Source organism: Emydura macquarii, unplaced genomic scaffold, assembly GCF_026122565.2.
Source record: "Emydura macquarii macquarii isolate MOO-44397 ecotype Brisbane River unplaced genomic scaffold, CSIRO-AGI_Emac_v2 contig_1363, whole genome shotgun sequence".
Taxonomy (NCBI): domain Eukaryota; kingdom Metazoa; phylum Chordata; order Testudines; family Chelidae; genus Emydura; species Emydura macquarii.
Genome location: NW_027131500.1, coordinates 11,260,153 through 11,283,711, shown reverse-complemented (window position 1 = coordinate 11,283,711; position 23,559 = coordinate 11,260,153). Strand labels below are relative to the sequence as shown.

At 39.7% G+C, this 23,559-nt stretch overlaps 1 protein-coding gene across 5 annotated transcripts in view; it reads right to left on the bottom strand.

Annotated features, from left to right (window-relative positions):
- CBR4 (carbonyl reductase 4) overlaps positions 1-23,559 on the bottom strand; it is a 56,122-nt gene that overhangs the window by 27,426 nt on the left and 5,137 nt on the right. For 2 of the 5 annotated variants that reach the window (XR_010920482.1, XM_067551771.1), the window contains exons 2-5: positions 6,773-6,914; positions 5,656-5,776; positions 4,116-4,252; positions 2,604-2,738 (exon numbers count right to left, since the gene is read on the bottom strand). Coding sequence is in view for 4 of the 5 variants with exons in the window: in XM_067551771.1 (XP_067407872.1) it covers positions 2,604-2,738; positions 4,116-4,252; positions 5,656-5,776; positions 6,773-6,914 (535 nt within the window). In the remaining variant the exon portion in view is untranslated. The other 3 variants (XM_067551775.1, XM_067551772.1, XM_067551774.1) reach the window with 3 other exon arrangements.

Here is a 23,559-nt window from a genome sequence, read left to right as displayed (position 1 = left end):
TCCTTGTTCTGTCATCTGCCACCGCTGAGAACAGCCTAGCTCCATCCTCCCTGGAACCCCCTTTCAGGCAGTTAAAGGCTGCTATCAAATCCTCCCTCATTCTTCTCTTCTGCAGATTAAACAAGCCTAGTTCCCTCAGCCTCTCCTCATAAGTCTCGTGCTCCAGCCCCCTAATCATTTTTGTTGCCCTCCACTGGACTCTCTCCAACTTCTCCACATCCTTTTTGTAGTGGGGGGCCCAAAACTGGACACAATACTCCAAATGCGGCCTCACCAATGCCGAATAGAGGGGAATAATCACTTCCCGCGATCTGCTGGCAATGCTCCTACTAATGCAGCCCAATATGCTATTGCCTTCTTGGCAACCAGGACACACTGCTGACTCATATCCAGCTTCTTATCCACTGTTACCCCCAGGTCCTTTTCTGCAGAACTGCTGCCTCGCTCATCGTTCCGCAGTCTATTGTAAGAAGCCATTTAAAAGTTAAGCCATTCCCATAGTAATGGGAAAAAATAAATAAATTATTGGCAGAGCTCAAGCAACTCTCTCATCCATCTCAGGAAGACTAGAAGAATCATCTTTCTTACACGATATTTTGGGGGAAAAAACTTATTTAATAATCATTTAAGATTAAGACTAAGAATTATTTAATATTAAAAACTTTTAAAATCTGAAAACATATATAAAGAACAGGAATGTTTGGACTTTTTGAAAACCATTTCATTTCCTGTCAAACTAATAAAACTGGAAAGTCTCAGAAAATGGACTGAATAAAAAAAGTTATCTGATACTTTCTCAATTCAAGAAGAACAAAGGCAATTAAAGAAATGTTGCATATTCATTAGGCAGACTGCATTTTTCAGAGCTAAAAGTGTCAAATAATTTAATCCTGAAAGCAGGGACCCATGAAAGAGTGACGGCAACCAACTTTTAATGTAAGTCTGAAAGAAGTGTGCTTTCCTATAATTTAATGGAAATAAGGAGCATAAAAAACCCCTCTGAAGTGAACATCCCTCACACACACCTTGTCTACTCTGATTAAAACAGCAACTCATCCAGTCCAGCTCTACAAGCAAGCTGCCACAGCAGCTAGGAAACAAAAACTATTTTAAAAACAAAACAAAACACACAACCCAAGAAAACCTCCTGAAGATTTCAACATGGTGAGAAAGTTAATTAAGATGCTGCCAAGAGATTAGATTTAAAACTCAAATGATTTTATTGGAATGGTGAAATGAAATAGTAACTTAAAATATTGATAGTTTCTTTAGTTATTCACCAAAAGGTTAAACTGTGTATTCTTGGAAAAGAAACGGGGCTAAATACTGGCAAACAAAGAAACTGCAGGATTTAATTGGATTTAAGATTCTTAACTGGCCAGTCTCAAGACAGTTCCTTAAATGGCTTCTTCTAAATTACTGATTTAAATATTTTCTTGGATTTCAAAGAATTTAATGAAGATTGCTTACTCCGCTTAATTATAGCATGTTTAGGTTATCAATAATATAAGAAACAGGATCCATCTGCCCTTTAAATTATTTTGCCCATATATAAATATTCTTTGTTCTCTAAAGACAGATTAAGTCTGGTTTCACAATTATTTTGGGGCCTTGGTTTCAATTTACAAAGAGAAAAGTGCCACACCAAAGGCAGGTTCACTCTCAGACATGTAATCTCTGCTAAAAGCTCTCCAGAGAGAGCCATACAGAACAGACTGCAACAGAAGTAGCCAGTGTACTTGCACTGCTTTGTGTAATGTTTTCTTTTCCTTTCTTTAACAAAATAGCCACGGTCAATAACTGATTACATTCTTGGGGGGACACCATCATTGAGACCACGCAAAATAAAGAACCCCTGACTAAAATAGTTGGAATCCCACCCTGGAATTGACAGTAAGAGAAACAATTAGAAAGAGCTGGCTTACCATTTCTGGTTTCTCTAAACTAAACATTTTTAGCAATTTATAATACGACTTGGCATCCAACAATCTAAAATTGCCCCTTTCTACCCTCACACAGCTATATGGCCCTATAAGAAATTGAAAGATTGGTACCATTAGGAAATAGTATAATATGTACTCTCATCCATTTCCTTTTGTCTACTACTAAGAGTTTGAAACATTAGGGACAACTAGCAATAAAACCCCAGGAGCATCTGCGACAATGCAGACATAGAAAGGAATCTTCTATAAAAAGAGAAATTTCTCCTCACTCAGCATTTCTTAAATTCCCTTTTCAATACAGAGTTAGTTTACAGAAACAAAAATAAGCAAAGTTAAATTAGATATTCAAGAAGGAACAAACATTTATTCCCTTAAATCCATTTATATGTAAAAGTAAACTGAGTAATAAAAGATGGAGACAAAAATGTGTTTTAAGAAAACAATTTTTTAAAATAAAAAATTACAATTCTGTTTGAAAACTACCCTAAAACGTGCTACTTAGCAGTGTTTTCCATCAGTGTACTTTTATAAACAGTTTCTTACTTTCAGAGTAAAATAAGCAAATAGTAAGCGCTTCTCTTTGTTCCAACCTTGCTGATCTCTAACTGAAGTAATCACAAATGATGTACAGAGATTTAGTATTTTAAATCATGAACTAACCTGGACAAACCACGTTGACTCGAATTTTCCTTCTTGCTACTTCTTTAGCAAGAGAGCGTGAAAACCCAACTAACCCTGCTTTGCTGGCACTGTACACACTCTGACCAGAATTGCCCTTGAGTCCAATAATACTTCCTAAAACAAACCAAAAGGAGACCAAATAACAGACTTATCTTTTACAACAATGATAGTGGCTTTACTGAATTCAGAAATTTTAATCACCATCCTTTTAAATAACAGCAATCAGAGCTTGATATGCATGCAGAGTTCCCATTTGCAAGTCAGTCATGTATTCGAGGGAAGATTTTGGTTCTAACTATTGGAGAGGCAGTTAAGATTACAAATATAGTAATGAAAATAAGATTGCTATCTGTATATTAACTTATCACCAACAGCAGCAAACATGTCTGCTATCTATTTATGTATAGTTCAAACAAATATGCATCAGAAAATTGTATTACAATCTGTGGCAAAGCTCTCTGAATAATAACCTCCTAGATGGAAAAAAAGAAGTTATGCATTTCTCCATTTTTATTTTAATTAAGAACAACACTTGCAATAATTTGAAGAAGTTACAGGAGGATTATAAAGCATGATGAAATTCAGATGAAAGGTTTTATAAGAACTTTATTTACCACTGATATCAGACGTGTTTACATTCAGAAGTTGCTAAAAAAGTTTAAAAAGGAACAATATGTTTACAAAAGAAAGAAAATAGCGACCCAATGAATTTAACAAGAAAACACATGTGCATAAAGTTACTTGAAAGTATAAGGGTTTGCAGGACTTGGGCTTCTGACTAGGAATAAAAAACTATAACCACAAAAAAAAAAAAGTGACCCTAAATGAAAGAACATAAAGAGTGTCACTTCTGGATTGCTTTAAAGGGACATTGTAAACCTGTAATCTAGTCTTTTTAAAAAAGTAATTAAAAATATTACACCAGCTTTTGAGTCCTCATGCCAAGTGTTGTGATTTTGAAAATCACATTTTCCTAATGCTTTGAAGATTTTCTGTTTGTGAAAGACAGGAATATCTAACAAATTCTCCAGAGGAAACAATCAAACTAACTTTACACCAAATGCTGTCCAAAGTGACAGATAAATATACTGGGGGAAAACAGAGGGTGGCAGGGGGAAATCTTACTTTTAGTTGTATGCATCTTTGGGTCTCATCTTGCAATGAGTTCCAAACAGGCACAGAGATCCAATTATCTGAAGCTCATTACAGGCTTGGAGTGTAACAATAACGGACAATATTTTCAAAACAAAGTGTGAGGAATTTTTTAAATATTTGATTATGTCCCTTTACAAGTAACTAGACACTACCCAATGATACAATATTAATTCCAGTACATTATATATTTCATACAAATTTTTCAATTTTGGATTCTTACTATATGTTTTTATAGGTATACCTTTTAACATGACGTTTATAGACTAAGACTGTTTCTATGAAAAAGTCATTTGAATATAATTAACCATCTTCAACTTACCTAAGGTGGAGACTCACCTATGTTAACAATAGCACCTCCCTGCTGTTGAAGCATACTCTTTACAGCAGCTTTGCATGTAAACATTGTTCCCAGAAGATTAGTGTGAATTTGGGATACCATATCTTCAGATGTGGTTCTCAGCAACAAGCCATCCCTGCAAAACAAAAACCAAACACCCCGAAAAATTGGTTTAAGTCATCCCTGGTCAAATTCCATTGACCAGAATGAAGCTGCACCAAGAATTATTTTGACCCTACATGTTCTAGCACTATTCTTGATAACTGAAAATTTAATAAAATTTAATTTAAGGCCTGTGACAGCCATTTTGCTGAAGGCGTATTACAAGTGGTCAAATGTATTAACTCTCACAAATTTCTAGTGGATTGATTTATTTTTTGGGCCATGAAGAAAAGAGCTTGGGGAGGGAGGCAGGGGGAAGGGAGATGTTATTTTACTGGAGTTTCACTTCCACTGAAAATATTGTATCTGTGAGTACAATAAAGACAAGGAGGGTAAAGTAATATTTTTATTGGACCAAGAAACAAGCTTTCAAGCTTACACAGAGCTCCTCTTCAAGTCTGGGAAATGGATTCAGAGGTAGGTCTTCACCGCATTTGGAAACCCGCAGGAGGCCCTGTCGGCTGACTCAGGCTCCCAGGGACATAAAATTGTGTACACATTCAGGCTCAGTCTGGGCCCAAGCTCTGGGACCCCATAAGGAGGGAGGGTCCTAGAGCTCAGGCTCCAGCCCAAGCCCTAACATTTACACTGCAATTTTACAGACTTGCAACCAGAGTACAGTGAGCTGAAGTCAGCTGACACAGGCCAGCTGTGGTTGTTTGACTGCAATATAGACATACCTTTAGTGTCGCCGCTAAACACAAGGCATAATACAGATTGTCTATCATAAATAGTTAACACATATTTCAAGGGACCCATTCAAAGTGAAGTAGCCCATATGCACCTCTCCAGTCATTTGGGAGGGGTAGGGGGGGAGGAGATTACAGATTGCCGTAATAACTATAAACCATAAATTCAGTGTCTTTATTCAATCCATGTTTTTTAGTGTCTAGCAAAGTTATGAATTTATGCTCGCAGGCTTGTCTTTTGAAAATGTTGCACGTTTCCTTTGCAAATGAGAACTGAGAGGTCACATATAGAGTGATGGCCTCAAGAAAAGTGTTCACCCCGAGGTAATATGCTGGTTTTGTCTTGTATCATTTTTCTGAGAGAGTTCATAGGGATTGTCTCGTTTCACCACCAAAGTTATAAAGGGGGCATTTAAGGCACTGGATGAGGTACACCACATGTGATAGATATGTGCAGGACTCATGGATCTTGAAAGATGTGTTGTGGGGGATGTTGATCATAACAGCAGTGGAGTTAAGTCAACCGTTTTGCTACAACAATATGAGTACAATACACAGACTTCACATACATTTCAATTTATTCTAGAGCCATTAACAATGTGTTTAATTGTGCAGTTACTCTCTTACTATATTTAATACCCTTCAATAAGAATACATGGCCTACTGTTACTTACAACATAAGACTAACCTGTTGACTCCAGCAGCATTAACCAAGTAATTAACATGACCTAAATTCTTCTTCACCTCATCAAATGTATTTTGGACATCTTGTTCCTTGGCTACATCACAGCTGAGTGCCAGATGACCTGCTGTACTGAAATGAAGTTGCATGTATCATGGTAATGCTAAGAGATCTTGTACCATTCATAAACCTGCCTTAGAATTTCAAGACCCCAATTAATAGTAAAAGCAAATGTTGAACTAGTTATAACTTAAGAAATCTGTTCCACCTCAAAGGAGAGTTAAATGAGGAAATGTTTCAAGAAGTTTATTAGTTACAACACTAATGTTGTGTTTTGTATTTTTTGTCCCTTTTGAAGTTTGGAATCAATGTGGTCTATCTAGAGTGACATGAAACCTGGGCTGGCTGGAAGCCAAGAACTGTCAAGTTATAATGCTATTTCTGTCACCAATTCATGTGACCATGGACAACTACCTTAAACTCAGTTACCCAGTCTGTAAAAGGGATCTGTAACAATTACTTACCTTCCCTGCAGGAGTGCTGTGAAGATTATAAGTTTGAAAAAAAAGTAAAGTGCTGTACAAACTGCTCTTAAATGCAGAATATCAGAACTATAAAATATCAGAACTATAAAATCCCAGAAAGAACAGATAGTTCTTATATGCAGTTTGGAATTTACACACTTTTCCTACCTGCAAATACCTTTTATTCAGTTGACACAAACCCTGCCAGTGTCAGGCCCTAAACTTCATGGCCTATGTTTCAAAACAGCAATGCACACAATTATGCCCAAAGTAGTTTAAATTAACTTCACATACAAAATTCACGGGGCATTCATTTCAAAAGAACTACACAAATTTAAAAACAAAATGGACTATATTGCGCGCAGTAAAGTTCCCATTGACAACCATGAGAGCACGCTCAGGTCATTATTCACACTATTTCAAATTGTAAATCCCCCATCTGCTTTGCTATGGATGGCTTAATTCTCAAGTAGATGCTCTGCCTTTTATTTTCACCTGCATTTGAGAAAAAGCTAAATTTAGATATATTAATGTATTACTCCTACCAGTTACCTAAACACTGGACAGTGCATGAAGAAACAACAAAGCAAGATACATACCGCCAAGGTGATTCACAGTAGTTTGAGCTACTTCCAGATTTCTAGCAATAATAGCCAAGTGGTATCCTTTCTGTGCCAGCAGCTGTGCAACAGCTTTTCCAATTCCTCGAGATCCTCCAAAAACAGCACAAACTTTGGCCATCTTCAAAGAATAATCCAAACAGCAAATAAGTCTATAATCAACAGTGACTGGCACCAGATATTTTTGAGCCTGATCCTCTACTATGCCAATTATCATTCCCACTGAAGTCAATGAGAATACAGCACTCCACTGTATCAGGTTGTTTCAATGTTACTGCATTACTAGTTTATTGTTTATATTTAAACAATTTGAACAAACAGCTGAACCGAACCAAACACTATTAGCTACACTTTCTCAAAGCCGAATATATTCAGGTGAGAAATAGTTGTACTAACATTTCTGAATTACAGATAATCATCGATCTTGCAGTCAGATCATCACTAACTACAAATTAACTACTATTTTAAGAGGTTAACAAAGTTTGCAAGCAATATAATTATAAAGGTCATTATATACCTGCTCAAATCAGTGCTTATAATTCAAGCAACAGTCTTTTCAAAGCCAACTTAAGAATGAGATGTGATTACACTGTATTTGTACTTCTGATACTAAAGCCACCTAATCTTTGATCTTGATCTCAAAACTCATCCCGAGCATCTCTATAGGAGACCCTAACATAAACAATAGTGTATGTATCTCCTATCGCCTCTCCCCCGACCTCCAGTCTCACCCCTACACAGGGACTCACTCGCCCTCCCTAGCAAACGCCTCCCAGGGATCCCCGCTCGCGGGGACACGCCACTGTACCCCCAGACCTCCACCCCCACACATGGACCCACTTGCCTTCCCTGGCAAATGCCCCCCAGGGACCCTCCCTCCTCAACCTCCCAGGGATCCCCTCCACCATGGATAGCGTCCCCCAACCCACATATCCCCCCATACGCCACTATACTCCCCAGACCTCCACCCCCACGCATGGACTCACTCGTCTCCCCTGGCAATGCCTCCCAGAGACGCTCCCTCCACGCTGGATAGCGTTCCCCCCCATACCCTCCTGCAACCCTCAAGCCCCACACCTCCAGCCCCTCCCACGGGCCACAGCTCATCCTCGAATACCTCCCATTCCCCCCCACTGCGTGTCATCCCTGGATGCTGTATTGCTATGCTTTTTTAACCTTGACTATTGCTTTATTGTTTTGTGCTTAAACATTTCCTAATAAAACGTTTTAACACTTACTGTGTTTATATTGCATTAACCCAACAGTATTTTATAATTTATTCTGCTTTTAAATGATAAAAAGGTTATATAATTAGTTGAAAAGATGCTTGAGCAGGTATGTACCTAACTTCAGGCCAAAAACCTTGTGCAGGCAAAACTCCCATAGGACTTTTGCCTAAGTAAAGACAGAATAAGGGCTCAAGAATTTGTTACTTTACCATTATAACATTGCTTTCTGTGGGAGGGGCCGGGGAAGAAAAGAGACCTAGTTTCTTTTCTGCCAGTTATGGAAATAATGCCAAAGTTATCTTTTCAGTTAACTGCCATGTTACCTCAGAGGGAAATTATAATATAAACATATGTTTTTTAACATGAAAATATTCTGGCTCTACATAGATTCCTTTTAGTAGTTTTATATAATCTGTTGGAAGATAACTAAATACCTGAAAATACTCTCTTTTTAAAAAAAATGAATAGTCAGTATAAATCATCAATCCACAAAATGACCAACACAACCAGCAGTTGCAACAGTGAGTAGCCCAGAAGTGAATAGATACGAATGTATATGGTCATTCCCCTTACAGAATCACTGCACTGACTTTCTGTCTCTTACCTCAAGGTCCATAGTCTCACCTTTGAGACTCTACAGAACCCCCATCTTTACCGACATGTGTTTTGTTCCACAGCACCTTTTATGAAAGGATTTCAAAGTGCTTTACCAAATGTGGCCATTATGGAACTACTCACATGAAAAAGGTCTGTAGGGCTGGCACTGGATCCTAAGGAGAACAATCTCTCTCTATGGAGACTACTGATTTTAGGGGCAGGGTCTTGAACATCCTCTAATACCTGAGGCTACTGGGGCCATTTTGGATTCTGGTCCCAAGTTTGAGCCGCTCCAAGATCTGCTCAGACGCGGATATTGATGCAGCAGCCCCGCTACCCCTATTTCTCTACCAGGCCACAGCAACCTCCTAGCCGTGCCTTCTCCTTCCAATACCGCTGCCACGTGTGGCCGCCTATGCTCAGGCGGCGGCAGACTGGCTTGGATACCCACCTATCTGAACGGGGCTGTGTAAACCCTCGGCCTGCAAGGCGGCACACGGTTTGGCTGGGCTCCAGGCACACATCCGCCCGGCGGCGGGCCAGGCCGCACCAGCGAACACCCAGAGGCGCTCGGACGGCTCCCGGTCCCAGGAGTCGCTCTCGGCCTCGGCTCCGTACATCCGGGTAAACCCCGGCCACCAAGTCACCCCCCGCGGCAACGGAACCAGCCCAAACGCTGCGGCGGTGACGGGCCGCAGCCTCCCCGACCCGACGGGTGGCAGAGAGCGGCCAGGCCAGCAGGCGGCGCCGCAGCGCCCCGCTCCCGCAGCGCCGGCCTCGGCTGAGGGAACCGGCTCCCGGGAGCCGCGCCAACAGCCGCTGGGAGTGAGCCTGGCGCAGCGCTACTCGAGGCGCAGCTGCCTTCGGGAGTCAGCGGTAGCCGGTTACCATGGAGACCACGCCGAGCTCTATGGCACCCGTCCGCGTCACGACACTCCCCCCACCTCGCTCGCGCTGTCACGGGGAGAAGCGCGCACACGCCACTAGCCCTTCTTCCTGCGGTCCTGGCTGGGGCCCACCGCTCGCGCAAGACGCCGTGCAGCGACTTCTGCGTGCCAGAGTGAGACTACCGCTACCGCCATGCACCGCGGCCGGGCTGCTCGTCGAAGACAGAGCGTCAGGGCCTGTAGCTGCGCGGGTCTCTCTGGAGCAGTGCATGCCGGGAGGTGTAGTATCGGCAGGCTGCTGCAGGAGGGGTGCCCCTGCTGACGCTCTGGTGGCTGCGGCCCTAGGCTCAGAGACCTGACCTGAGACAGCCCCTGCCTGGCCACCTCTTCTTTGCGCTTTAGGAGGAATTGCCGTGCTTAGCTTACGGCTGAGCCCCTGCACCGCTAGGCCTGCCAGCGTCCCCAGGGCTAGATTAACTCTCCTGGGGGCCCGTGGATACAAGTCTTTTCCCTAGTTTAAAACAAAATGATCACAATTATGGCATTGAGGCTCTTAAAGCTATATTAAACGTGCCTTGTAATTAACAAAGCCGTTCTGTGGTTATATTTCAGTCTTAAAACATGTAGGTGGGGTCTGCTACCTGTGGCAGGTGAGGTGGTTGTTAGTGACACTCAGGCTGGGCCCACATTATGAGGGAGAAGAGGCAGGGCTTTAATTGTTGCGGTGCACCCTTAGCCTGAGGCCCTGCGCTAATCCAGCCCTGGCTAGCACCTCTGAGATTGCCACCTCAATTATGAAAGTGAAAAAAATTATTTCATCGCTAGCACCACTCTCATTACAAATTAAGCACTGAAGAATTGTTTCAGTAATTAAATTAATAAATTACCCAAAGGTTTGAACATAGATGTACCTCACCTCAGCTGCCCCTCCCCAAGCACCATAGATGGGACCCCCATCTGTAATCTCACACACCCCCATCTGTCACTTTGATCACTTGGTGTTTTCTTAAAGCTCTAGCTCCTGGAGTCACAGCAGAGTGGATCACAAACTGAGAGACTACTGTGATGCAGTTGCAAAAGGAGCAGATTCTGGGGTGTACTAACTGCTCTACTCAGCACTGCAGATGCTTCAGTTGCAGTATTGTGTGCCACACTTTAGGAAAGATGTAGACAACCTAGAGTGAGTTCAGAGAGCAGCAACAAAAATTATAACCTGATCCATGAGGAAAGACTAAAAGTTTAGTCTTGAGAAAAAGAGGGGGACCTACAAAGTCTTATAAGTTGTTGAAAGGGCTATTATAAAAAGGACTGTGATCAACTGTCTTATGTGTCCACTGAAAGCAGAACAAGTAGTAATGGGCTTAATCTGCAGCCCTGGAGACTTAGGAAAAAAATTCTATCTATCCACCCTAACAGTTGTTAAGTGCTAGAATAGGCTGCCAAAGGGGGTTGTGGAATCATTGTTTGAGGTTTTTTAGAACAGGTTGGACTAACACCTGACAGAGATGGTCTAGGTTTACTTGGTCTTGCTTCTGCACAAGGGTCTGGATTCGATCACCTCTCAACATCTCTTCAAGCCCTACCCTTCTATGATTATTTCATGAAAATCTGTTTCATTTAAAACAAGCAGTAATGCCAACCTCAAGCACTAAATGATGATTCAGGCTCCTCAAAATCATGAGTTTCTTCAACATTATGTGGTGTTTTTTTTTAATTCTACATGTTGGGTGATTTTTATTTGTCTTCTGATTTCTGAGCCTTTAGGGAGCACTCAGATCATGTTTTCAGGCTTTTCTGTACAACTTTGAGGACTAGAAATGCATTTTGAAACAAAAGCTGAGGGTCTCACCTAGTCACTTCCCTCTAGGAGCCAGACTTTTAAGACAGACAACAAGTATCAGGAGATGATAAAACCACAAGCACTGCCAAAATTGAGTAAATCAATAACACAGTTGCTGAAAAAAAACAATAAAAGCATCAACAATTTATTTTTAAGTCGCATGATTTTTTAGATAGTCAATTTTGGGAGGACCCTATTCATGATTTGTTAATGCTTTGCATTGACAATGCTGCACACACACATTCCAATCACCCTTGCATGCCCCACCCCCGGTCACGTAGCTATTACCTCTGTGTCATGCAGCATATACCTCTCTCGCATCTCCAGCACATAAACAATTTTCCTTTCTTTCTTATGTCACATTTCATACATAGTTCTTATTTAGGATTTTGAAATGAAAGCTCTATTTTACACTCAAACAGTAATTTGCAATGAAACCATTGACTTGTCTAACGCTGTACATTTTTACCTAACTCGGCTCCTGTCCCCAAGAATCTGTTGCCAGAAATGATTTGGCATGCAGCTATACTGAGAACTTGTCTCACATCACATTTGTATTGAAAATTGCTGCACTGTATTTTCTTTTTATCATATCGCTATCGGATACCTAAGAATTTTCTTTTTCTTCCTCATAGTATATTCTCCCTTTCCACATGGACCTATCAGCTTGTTTCTACACTTAACTTTTTTCTGCTTTAAGTATGCTGGCATAATTAAAGTGGCATTCTCTCCATCCCAATGTACACTAGGATAAGGTACTTTTATAGCAGTATAACTGCATCTAAACTAGGACTTTTACTAGCATTATTTATTTTTATTTATGCACAATTATGATATCTTAAGGGTGTAGAATATTTTGTAAGTGATAAGCATATCCCATAAATGTCTTGGTACCAAAATATTCTAGAGTTCTACAGAAGCATTTTGCATGTATGCCTTTAAAAAAAATATTGCAACTAGATGGACTGCTGTTTTCCAGTGATTTGGTTTGTATATTGGCTTTCAAATACCTTCCTCTTCTCAAGGCAGCTACAGCCGTTAGACAGCAAAGGACAGATTGAGATACTGGAGACTTGAAGGCAGCTTTAGAAAGGCTGAGGACTTAAAACACAAAAGAACTCTTGGTTGTTTTTGCTCAGGTTATTAAAGATAAATCATGGTTTTAGTTATCAGCAGGTACTTTACTGGCACCACCAAGAGTATAGTTTGGGTAATCATAGAAGAGCAGCATAATCCTATCCTCCTGGATGTGAACAGATGATGATTTTTAAGATCTAGGATATACTCACAATACAGAAGATTACCAGCCTCAGTAACAACACTCATAAAATAGTCAGCTACCCTTCATCACATACCTAGAAAACTCAGGTTGCCCAGAGAGATCATCAGCACTTTTGAACTACTAGATATTTATAAAATAATTCTGTCCACCTGTCTTCTACTGCTTCAGTTCATGTATCATTGCAATCCAACTATCACACAGGGGTCCAATCCTGCTATCCACACACACACAAACAGTGATTACACGTGAAGAACAGTTGCAAGATCAGGGCCTATATACAGTGACAACAAGGACAAATGTAGGCCATATTATATATGATTGATATTATTATGATTTTCAATAAGAAATAATTTTTAAAATAGATTGACAATAGAGCAGTAAGCATTACAAAATAATATTGTTGCTTTGTGCAGAGTGCCCATACAGAACATAAAGTTCTTACTATTTAGACACAGAAAAACAAAGCTGTGAATAGCCTAACATTAGCCCCATCTCCTTCTTTCCTGTTCTAAAGTAATGACAGCAAGTGTCAGCAGACTCCTAACATACTATGTCACTAATCTCAGTCTTAAACACTGGATCTTCGCAGATGCTATAGACATCTCTGGAGTGTGGCTCTTATGTGCCCTATGACCCAGCCTACTGGAGATTTACACCTTCAAGTGCACAACTGTATTTTTAATCTATCAACAAAGTAGATTACTGAAACCAGAATTGGCATGATTTAGCATAACCGTTCACCACTCTGCTTTTTACTTCAGTCAGAGCTAATTGTGACTTTATACACAGATGCTTTAAAAATCAAAACAAAACCCACACTACTAACTATGCACTATTGCCTGCTTAAAGCACATTAGTTTTTACTTCACTTATGATAGACATGATTAATTGTGCTGAATTAATCTTGTCCATAATTTGATATTCTTTCCTGTAGTGATCTGATTAGCAGAACTTAATTTTATGAACTATGAATATATTCTTAATCATAAAAAGGAAAATATATTACAGTAATGGCACAAAAAATACTTGTAACCATTTTTTTTTTATTATTTTGCCTTTGACCTGATCTAGGCTGGATAGTATCCAGTATTATGTCAAGTTCACTTTTGAATGAAATATAGTAGAAGAATTTATGTTTAACAACATACATGGGCCTGATCCTGCATCTCCTACTCATGTGAGCAAGAGCTGTCTCTTAATGTACGTGATCAGCCAGGATGAAATTCAGTAGATTTAATTTAAAATATGTAGAAAGGTAGTATTGTGTATTTGTTTCCTTCTATTATTTAGTCCGATATAAAATAAATGAATAATGAAATGAGCAAAGGAATTATTAAAAGGTTTGTTTTTGTTTTTTTGGGGGGGGTGGGGGGGAGGTTTGGAAAGAGACAGTATGAGGCTCTGATCCCACAAACTCATTCTAATTGTCTCATTGACTTCAGCATAACTGCTCAATTAAGTATTTGCAAGATTGGGCCCTAACTTATCTGTTGAGCACTTTTTACTCTGGCAAAATGTCAGTGTGTGATTTGCCTGAGTAATAAGTGCTGAACAGAATCTATAATAAAGAGTAACTGTGGCAGGGGGAATAGAGACAATCACACATATCTCACAGACCACTCACCTCCCTTATCTTTACCAGTGCTTTAGGAAATGTCAAATGCAATTTTTTTTTAAGCAGCTGTTAACCATTTTGCAGACTGAGTAACACACAGTAACACTTGGATGGCTTTCAGGGAATTCAATTCCCAGGATTCAGTTTTCTCTATCAGATTGTCCCAAACAAATCGAGTTTTATATCTCATCTCCTAACAGCTGCAGAAATACTTGGCTGTCTTTTTCACTCTGCTGTTGTATGTAACTGATCAACTGAGGACTTCATCTCCCTGTGAGAAACAGAAACCTTTATTGTTGTTTTTCTCCTAATGACTGAGCATTAGAGCAGTAAATCATGATAATAATGGTCTAAAAATACCCAGTCAACTGGCTTAATGAGGTAGGAAGTAGGTTGCTAAAGATGAGAAGTGACATTTGAAGAAGATTGCTTGGATCAGTTTTTAATTTATCTATTATAATGAATATTCTCTCTTCAGGGACTTTGAAAAATGTTATCACTTTTGATAAGAAGTTAATCTGAAAGAATCTAGACAGGGCAATAGTTTAAGACATAACTGATTATATACAAACACATCTTACATTGGTGGAAATTTCAATAATGGGCCAAATTAATTCCTGTTGTACACCTACTGTGGTCAAATGAATTGCATCAGGGATAAATATTAATCTCGTAAATAATAAATTAATTTGATTTCTGGCAGATTGGGGTATTTTAATTTTTTATTGCTAACCATCCCTTTGCCAGGAAATCTGTTCTGGTTCCCAGGTTTCTGGTTCTGGTTTTATGAATTTCCCTGTTAGACAACTTGACTGATTTAAATGTCACCAGAAGTGCAAAACCACTGTCTCTAGATATGGGTCACTGACAGTCTGTACCCTCATGTTCATCCTTTTTACAAAACTATGATAAATCTTGTACAAAGTATGCCTTGTGACATATCATTGGAAAACACAATCTGCTAAACATTATTGTCTTGGTAAAATATGTGTGGCAACACTGTAAGTAAAATTATAAGATTCTATTGTATGACATTGTTGAGATGTGCTCCAAGTTTGGAAAAGCAGACACAGACGAGTTCCTCAGAGACAAAAAGCAAACTGATGGCTCAGCCAGGAGTCAACAAAATCAAATGGACTATCATGTGGTTTAGCTGCCATTCTTGGCAGGAAGAAGGGTGTGAGCAAGAAATTTACATCTTGGCAAAGGGCCCAAACCCCAGCTGGAGAAGATTCTCAAACAGAACAAAAAGATATAAAAATGAGGAAGAGAGACTCCAAATCACCTCTCCCCCCTCATCTCAATTCACAGCATCAACACCGTTTGAAAGACAAAGGAAGGAAGCATCACTGAACTGGGGAAGTGGTCCTGCTTGAAGGAATCCAGCCAGACTTCTGTAAGCATATAGTAAGAAACTTTTTGCTTTAAATTCACTTAAATTAGGTATTAGTTTGCATTTTACCTTTTATTTCTTTGTAACCAATTCTTACTTTTATGCCTCATTACCTGTAATCACTAAAATCTATTGTTCTATAGTTAATACATTTGTTTTATTGTTTATTTGAAGTTAGGGTGTTTGAATTGAAATGTTTGGGAAACTCCATTTGAGATAATAGAAAATATGCACAAATCCTCTTAAGGAAATAGCAGGCTTTCTATGAGCTTGTATTGTCCAAGAGAGAACTGGGCAGTACACGATGCACATTTCTGGGGACAAGTCTGGTACCAGGAATTTGCTGTTGTCACTCTGCAATATAATTCGGGAATGACTGGCTAAAAGCACTCATCATATAACTCATCTGAGAGTAATTTACATGCTAGAGCAGTGGTCCCCAAACTTTGTCACTTACACCACCCCTTACCTGTAATGGGCTCTATCTGTGCACCCATCCCCTGGCAGCTGGGGCTGTGATCAGGGACATGAGCCGAGGCTGAGGCCAGAGCTGCAGCTGGGAGTGGGGCCGGGAGCAGAGCTGCAGTCATGACCGGAAGCGGAGCTAAGCCTGGGGCTGGAGCTGGGGTTGTGGCTGGAGTCAGGTCCGGGAGCTGCAGCTGAGGGTAGAGTTGGACTGGGTGGCACTGTCTAGTTACCCCCCATGTGTGAGCAAGGCCAGGAGTGGTTGCTCTCACAGTGAAGCAGTGTAAAGACCCCCCAGGTTGGAGAACTGAGGGGACATAGTGGTTCAACAATTCAGATTGTGCCCTGGATAGTGTCACAGTCACATGTAAGTCCCTTTATTCATTTTATTTAAATGAGATATTCAAAATTTGCACCCCCCAAAAATGACCAGTTTAGAGCATCATACTAAGGCACATCCATGATGCCATCTACAGTACTTACTAAAATCTCACCATCAATTTGTTTGGCACTTCCATAGCCAATTGTGCTAAAGGGAGAGCTAGAAAACAAGAATTCTGTTTTGCAAACATATAATTGAAATGAATATTTCCGCAAAAAGCTTTTTGACAAATCAATGTTTTCCAACAACAAAATACTTCGTCAAAAAAATTCCTGACCAGCTTTGCTGAAGGCTATGTTTAAAATCACGACACACCCACTTTACATGTGCTCCAGTAGAAGCAGTGTCCTATGGAACATCAAGCTAAACAAACAGACTATTGCTCAGGGTGTTGCATATTTGGCAGCACACTGCAAGTTCCTGTTTTGAGGTGGCTTCCTCAAGGATACAGATATGGGTGAATGTGTACTGTAACACGTGGTTTCCTTTTTATTCTTTACCTGTCCATGTATAACACCGGTTGCTAAAGGCTTTACATCATTTGTATTCCACAGTATTTCCTAAAGCGCATTTATGAACATACCAACAATCCATCTTCTGAACTGCAAATATCTTTCATCCAAACCAAAATTAAATGCTCCACTTTTCCAACAATGCTAGATTATCCCCTTCAGTCCACAATCAGGTTCACTGTGTCCCTCCTCTTATAAATCAGTCTCCTGTCAGAACCTGATTTCCCCCTCATCCGAAATCAAGATTCCCCATGTCCCTGATCTTCTGTATCAGGCATGAGCACAGTCTGACTTCTACTGTCCAGTTCCCCTTGAAAGACTGCAACCTTCCTCCATCAACTCTCTCTGAGCTCTAAAATTTCCACACACTCAGTGCAGTCACCCAGTCTCACCTCAAACTTAGCTGGCTGCTGCTCCTGAAAGCTCCCAGCACGTCCTGCATGTGCCTGTGATGGTTGGTTCATTGGGCATGATTTTTCCTGAGGTGCAAAGCATGTAAAGCTCCCACAGCTCCTATCGACTCACTTGGAATTATAGATCCATTGTTTTTAATTGTGCTGCTCCTTCTTCTCTGGAGTGGTGTGGTTTCTCCACTCTTTCCTCTCTGGCTGCTGGCAAAAAGAATCTCTCTTTCTCTCTCTCTTTCACCATTTCATGTGTGAAGGGTGGAGATGGGGAAAAACTAAGCATCACCCCATTGAAAATACCCCCAAAAAAGTTCTGAGAGAGTCAGACTCTCCTGTGAGCACTGCCTAAATTTCATCATAAAATAGAGATTTGAGTTTATTAGAATGATAGTAATTTGAGATGTCAAAGATATTTGACATTTGTGTCCATTTCGCTGATAGACATGATCCTATGATGTAGGACATAGCAAATATTAAGAATTATATTACACTCAATCTTAGCCAAAAGGCATTTTGAGTTTTGTTCTACACAGAGCCCCAACATCAATGTGTCAGCAGCAAGCACCCTGAGGAAGAGCTAGTGGAAAAACTATATCACTTCTTAATAGGTGATTTGCTCTTGCTGAACTGGTCTATTTCGATGCTGCTTTATATGCATCACAACTAACTTCTTAATTTACCAGTTCTTCCACAGTGCAAAGGGCCCAGTGACTTCTATTTTTTTAAATTATATTTCATCCAGAGCAGTCAATGAACACAATTCCATTGTTGTCCTTTTCCAGTATTTTTCTGAAGCGCTGAATCTACTCAGTCCCACTGACTTCTTCAGTAATGAATCAGTTGATATGCACACTCTCCACACTAAGGGCTAGTAAACGAGAAGCAGTGCAAATTAGTTTCTGTAAGTTAGGGCTGTACTAGTGGAGAACATGAGTTGGGCTTCCTAATACTGTGCAACAGTTTAAGTACTATTCTGATAAGCCTCTATGAAAGATGTTAAATTGGAGGGAATGTTTATTTTCACAAAATTGTCATGAACCTGTGAGTAACTCTCTAATCTTTGAGCCATAGTCTAGTTCCCAGTTACCCCAAGGTTGCTTTATAATTAATCCATTACTGACAGAGTGCCTGATGCTCCCATTTAATTTGACAGAACAGTTCTCATTGATTTCAAAAGGAGCAGGAGAAAGTTAGGAAAGAATACTTTAGATTTTTTTGTTTTTGCTTTTCTTGTGAATTTTAGAACATATGCAATATGCCAGATGGAGAGCCCTGGAGACGACATTCTTTATCTAGTCATGGAACAGGCATGAAATGAGAAGCAATGGTGCAAGATTTCCCATACTGCTCTGCCTTTGTGTCTCAACCTTGACGCAAAGAGGCCATCTCTATGGAGAAGAGGGTAGTTCAATCTTCAGGGTCCCTTTCAGTGTTAGAAATGATGCCTGAGATTGCAAATTTACAAGTTACCACTTGTGGTGATGCATGGAGGCCGGTCCACCAGGCCAGAATGAGGCCACTAGATTAATTTCAGAGAGGCTACGTAACAGACATCAGATGGCAATGATTCCTGCTCTCCACCGTCTAGGCCGGTATTTGTACTGGCAAACTAAATCCACTTCCAGTCTCTTGAGCCACCCGTTGCCCTAGCTTTTTCTGTAACACTGTTCACACACTGAAGGAAATTGCTGAACAATCTGCAATGGGTTTCAGTGAGTACTACAGCATCACATACGTCATGCACACAGCTCCAGCTCACTCCTGCAGAATTTGCTGACCATCTCCACTATGCCTATGGCAGGTGCAGTGTTTATATACACAAAACTCATTCGTTTGCTTGATCAATTGCTATTCAGAGTTACAGGCACTCTTTCATAAACAACTATTTTGCTCTTATAGAAAGAAGCAACACATTTGCTTTACAGTCACGTTGGTGAGGAGCTCCTCTCAGCATGAGACAGTTGTCTGTCATGGCCTTTAACTGTTTTGGAAAAAAATATGGCATGCCATCTGGATCCCAAACTCTCATTAGATCTATCGAAACATACAGATGGCTAATGGGCTAACAGTACACCACACATTTTAAAAAATGAAATTTGTTTATAGATACAGACGAGGAAATAAATAAGTGCTTAAAATTAGATTTTTTTTTTAAATTAATAGCATTTAATTTCTACTGCCAAAACTGTGTTAGGCACTTCACAGAGGACAGACAAAGACACAAACCCTTTTCCCAAGAGTATGCGTTTTCTATTCGATATGAATGAAGATGAGAAAGCAGTAGGCAGAGAATAGAAGGAGGAAGGTCAAAGATAAGAGCAATAGAATATGAAGAGAACAGAGTTAACAAATGGTCTCGTGGTTAAGACCTGGGACTCAGGAGATCTGGGTTGAATCCCAACCTTTGCTAGAGACTTCCTGTATTACTTGGCAAGTTACAATCTCTCTGCACATCAGTTTTCCATGTTTAATTGTGGATAATGCTTCTTTTGTCTGACTTGTCCTTTGATCCCTCACTTCACTATGTGAGTGGTTACAGTGCTGTGACCCCATGGCACATCACTGAAGTCACTGAGGTTCTGTAGGGGTGCAGCAGTTCTCTCACATAAGGTGAACTGCAGGTCAGGGCCCTAAACTGTAAGATCTTTGGAGCACGGACTGTCTTTTACTACTAGAGCTGGTCAAAGAGAGCCAAAAATATTTTTCATGGGCTCTTTGGAGAAAATGGGTTTTTGTTGTTTGTTTTTTCTAAATTTCTTGTGGAAAGTCCCTTCCTTGCCCAACAAAAAACCCACTAAAACAAAAAAATAATTCAGTGTCCAAAAAAGGTTTGGTAATAATTTTAGGTTTTCTGTAATAACTTTCAGAAACCAAAAACCAATTTTTTAAACCAAAACATGAATTTTTTTTTACTTAAAAAATTCAATTTCTGCTTTTCACAGAAAAACAGGAAAGCTTGACAAAAATGAACATTTTTTGCAATAATTTGCATGTAGGTCAGAAAAGCATTTTCTCTTTAAAAATATTTGACAAAAACATGTCAGACAACTCTACTTATTATGTATCTGTACTGTACAGTGACGGGTGCTGTCCTAGTACAAATATTAACAAGAGTGGAGTATGAGCTGCAAGCATACAGAAACCATGCCCAGAGAATAACAAAGTACAATAAATAGGAGTAAACAGGTAAACAAACCAGGTTGGGGAAGAACCATATTATGGTCCCAGTTCCGCTCCCATTAAGTCAATAGCAGGACTCCCACTCTGACTACTAAGGTGCAAGGCATGTAGGAGGGAATATTGTCTTTGGGAGGATGATTGCAGGGAGGGAGGGTTCTTTTACTTGACTGATCTTACAGGAGTCCAGCCTCTGTCTGTTTCCCTCATACTGACTGTGTAGCTATTTTTAGCTATTCTACATAACTTATTTAGAGCCCATTTGCACAGTAATGCTTACCTCCAGAAGCATCATCCTCTCAAGTTCCAGCTAGTTTAGGTTCTTTATGTTTGTTAGGGAGAAATGGAAATCCTGCCTTTGAAATAATTAAGGCACTAAATGCAGCACTTAAGACATTCAAAGGAAGCCTTTCTACTCTAAACCTTCAGTATCTGGAACGTGCATATACAATGATTAAAAAAACCAACCAATCAATAAGTGGGATTTGTAAACAAATATAAATGCTACAGTGCACTTGTCTTTTGACATCTGGAACTTTGCATCTCAGCAGGAGGTTCCAAAACAAGATTCTTATGCATTTACAAATCTGTTACACTGACAGACAAGGGGGTCATTCTGTTTCTGATAAAAGAGACTGCTCCCTGAGGGATGAGAGAACCCGTGCACATGAAGTCATTGTGCACTGTCTATGCTGGCGCATTTATTTGAACCAGAGACAAGTTATTGCTTGGTAATTGTTCTTAATGAACATCAGTTGCCATGTGCAAGGCAGCCATGTAGAGATTCATTTGATGATAAAATCAATAAGTTATAAAGAGCAGGATGTAGTACATGGTTCACCAATGATAATTCAAGAAGAAGAAGCATAAATCTAAAGCTCCTTGTATAAGCACAGAAACCACAGCTGTTGCAAATACTAACCATTACTATATACTGTATCAAACCACCAAGTAAATTGCTAGTTCATTTGTTCTGTCAAAAACAAAAATCATTAAGTTATAAAGATCAGGATATAGTTCACCGATGGTAATTCAAAAAGAATAAAATCTAAAGATCCTTATATAAGCACAGAAACTATTGCTATATATTGTACCAAACTGGCAAGTAAATTCTTAGTTCATGTGTCCTGTCAAAGCAAAACACAGGACAGTTCTCTCTTTATTAGTCCTAACATTTTGACACTGGTCCACAAGTCTGCTTCAGTGTATAACAAAGAATGTTATGATACATGAGTCATATTCCACTATGAGATTGAATAAAAACATGTATAGGAATATTCCCACTTATGCTTGTCTTTATTCTTCATGGATCTTTAATAAAGATCAGTAGGTTCTTTATTTTCCAAATCTTCATGAAAGATTTTTAAACAAATAAAACAGCAAACTGCAAGGCGTGGAAACATCATGCAAAAACAATAGAAACTCAAAACTAATATACTATACACCTGGCCCACTACTCCATCCTTTCCCCCAAGTTATTAGAATTTCAGATGTAGTTGTATTTTATTTCATGTAGCTATAACAGGGTGGCTTGTCCCTAAGGGCTGGAAGGCCTCAGCTCAAAGCCACCCACCCTGCGGAGTCCTGTGGCCAGAGTCAGACAGAATTGTTTGTAGACAGAAGGGGGATTTAGGATCCAGCCTGAGTATTTTTATTGGAAGGCAAGCATTCTTTTGCTCCTCATAACTGGCTTTTTGGCTGCGACATTAGCCCAGGGGAACCAAGCTGAGATAACTTAAACAGGGCAGACTGCAAAGAATGAGGCAGGCAAAGACCTAAATACTGGTGGTTTTTCTTCCATAAGATATACTTAGCCAGCAACAAACAGGTTCTGATGACCTCACTGGTCATTCAGTAGACAAAACACAGTTCCCTTAAAACTATCCAGCCCTTTGGTTAGCACCCAGGCAGCCAAGTCAAATATGATGGGGATTACTGAAAATCTTTATCCATCACATGTAAAAAAGTTCAACCAATCCCAAAGGATCGGACACATTACCAAGCATGTCAATGTTCAGATCTTACCCAAATACACGCTTTTAGCCAATGCTTATTAACTAAACTAACATTTATTTTTTTAAAAAGGAAAGAGTAATGATTAAAAGGTCAGTACACATACACAAATGAAAATAAAGCTCTTAGGTCAGTTTCAAAGTAGAGATGATAACTGAATTGCAAAATTCTTAAATTGCAAAGTCTCTGAAATTACCCAAACAGCTTGGAAGTCATCAGTCCTTGTTTAGAGTTTTTTTTTTTTTTTTTTTTTTTTTTTTTTAGAAATCCAGTTCAGAGAAATGAAGACTAAATAGTCCATGTGCAGACTTTGTTCAAGTTCTCCAATGAGAATTAGCAGGGTGATTCCAGGCTTTTTAACAAAATTGGGATTAGGTTTCCCCTTAAACCCAACATCTCTCAAATTGTGATGCAGAGTGACTGCTTTTCCCCAGGGACTTATTTCTCTCATGATTCTGATTCTGCACATATTCTTCTGCAATTTCTGCAGCATGCAAAACAGAATCAGGCTTTTGGGCACACACCGCAGCCCAGACCTCATCTCGAACTAATTTCAATAACTGTTCAAGAGTAATGAATTCCATTAATTTCCCCAAATCATCCCAAACGTTTTCACTAGTAATCCATTTCTTAGCAAAACCTAAACATTTATGAGCACATTCCAGATAGGTAACATCATTAGACATCTTAAAATTTCTAAATCTTAACCTGTAAGTTTCAGAAGTAACTTTGAATAGTTTTAACACAGTATCCTTATATGTTTCATAATTTAAAGCGTAATCCATACCCATTTCATTGAACACCTCACTGGCCTTTCCAGTCAACCTGGTTAGCAGGACAGGCATACGCTGTTCATCTCTGATCTTGTGGAGACTGCACAGGCGCTCAAAGGTAGATAGAAATTCCTCAATATCTTTAATATCTTTGTAAATGGGACAGATCCTTTCCCAGTTTCTGTTATCCAGAG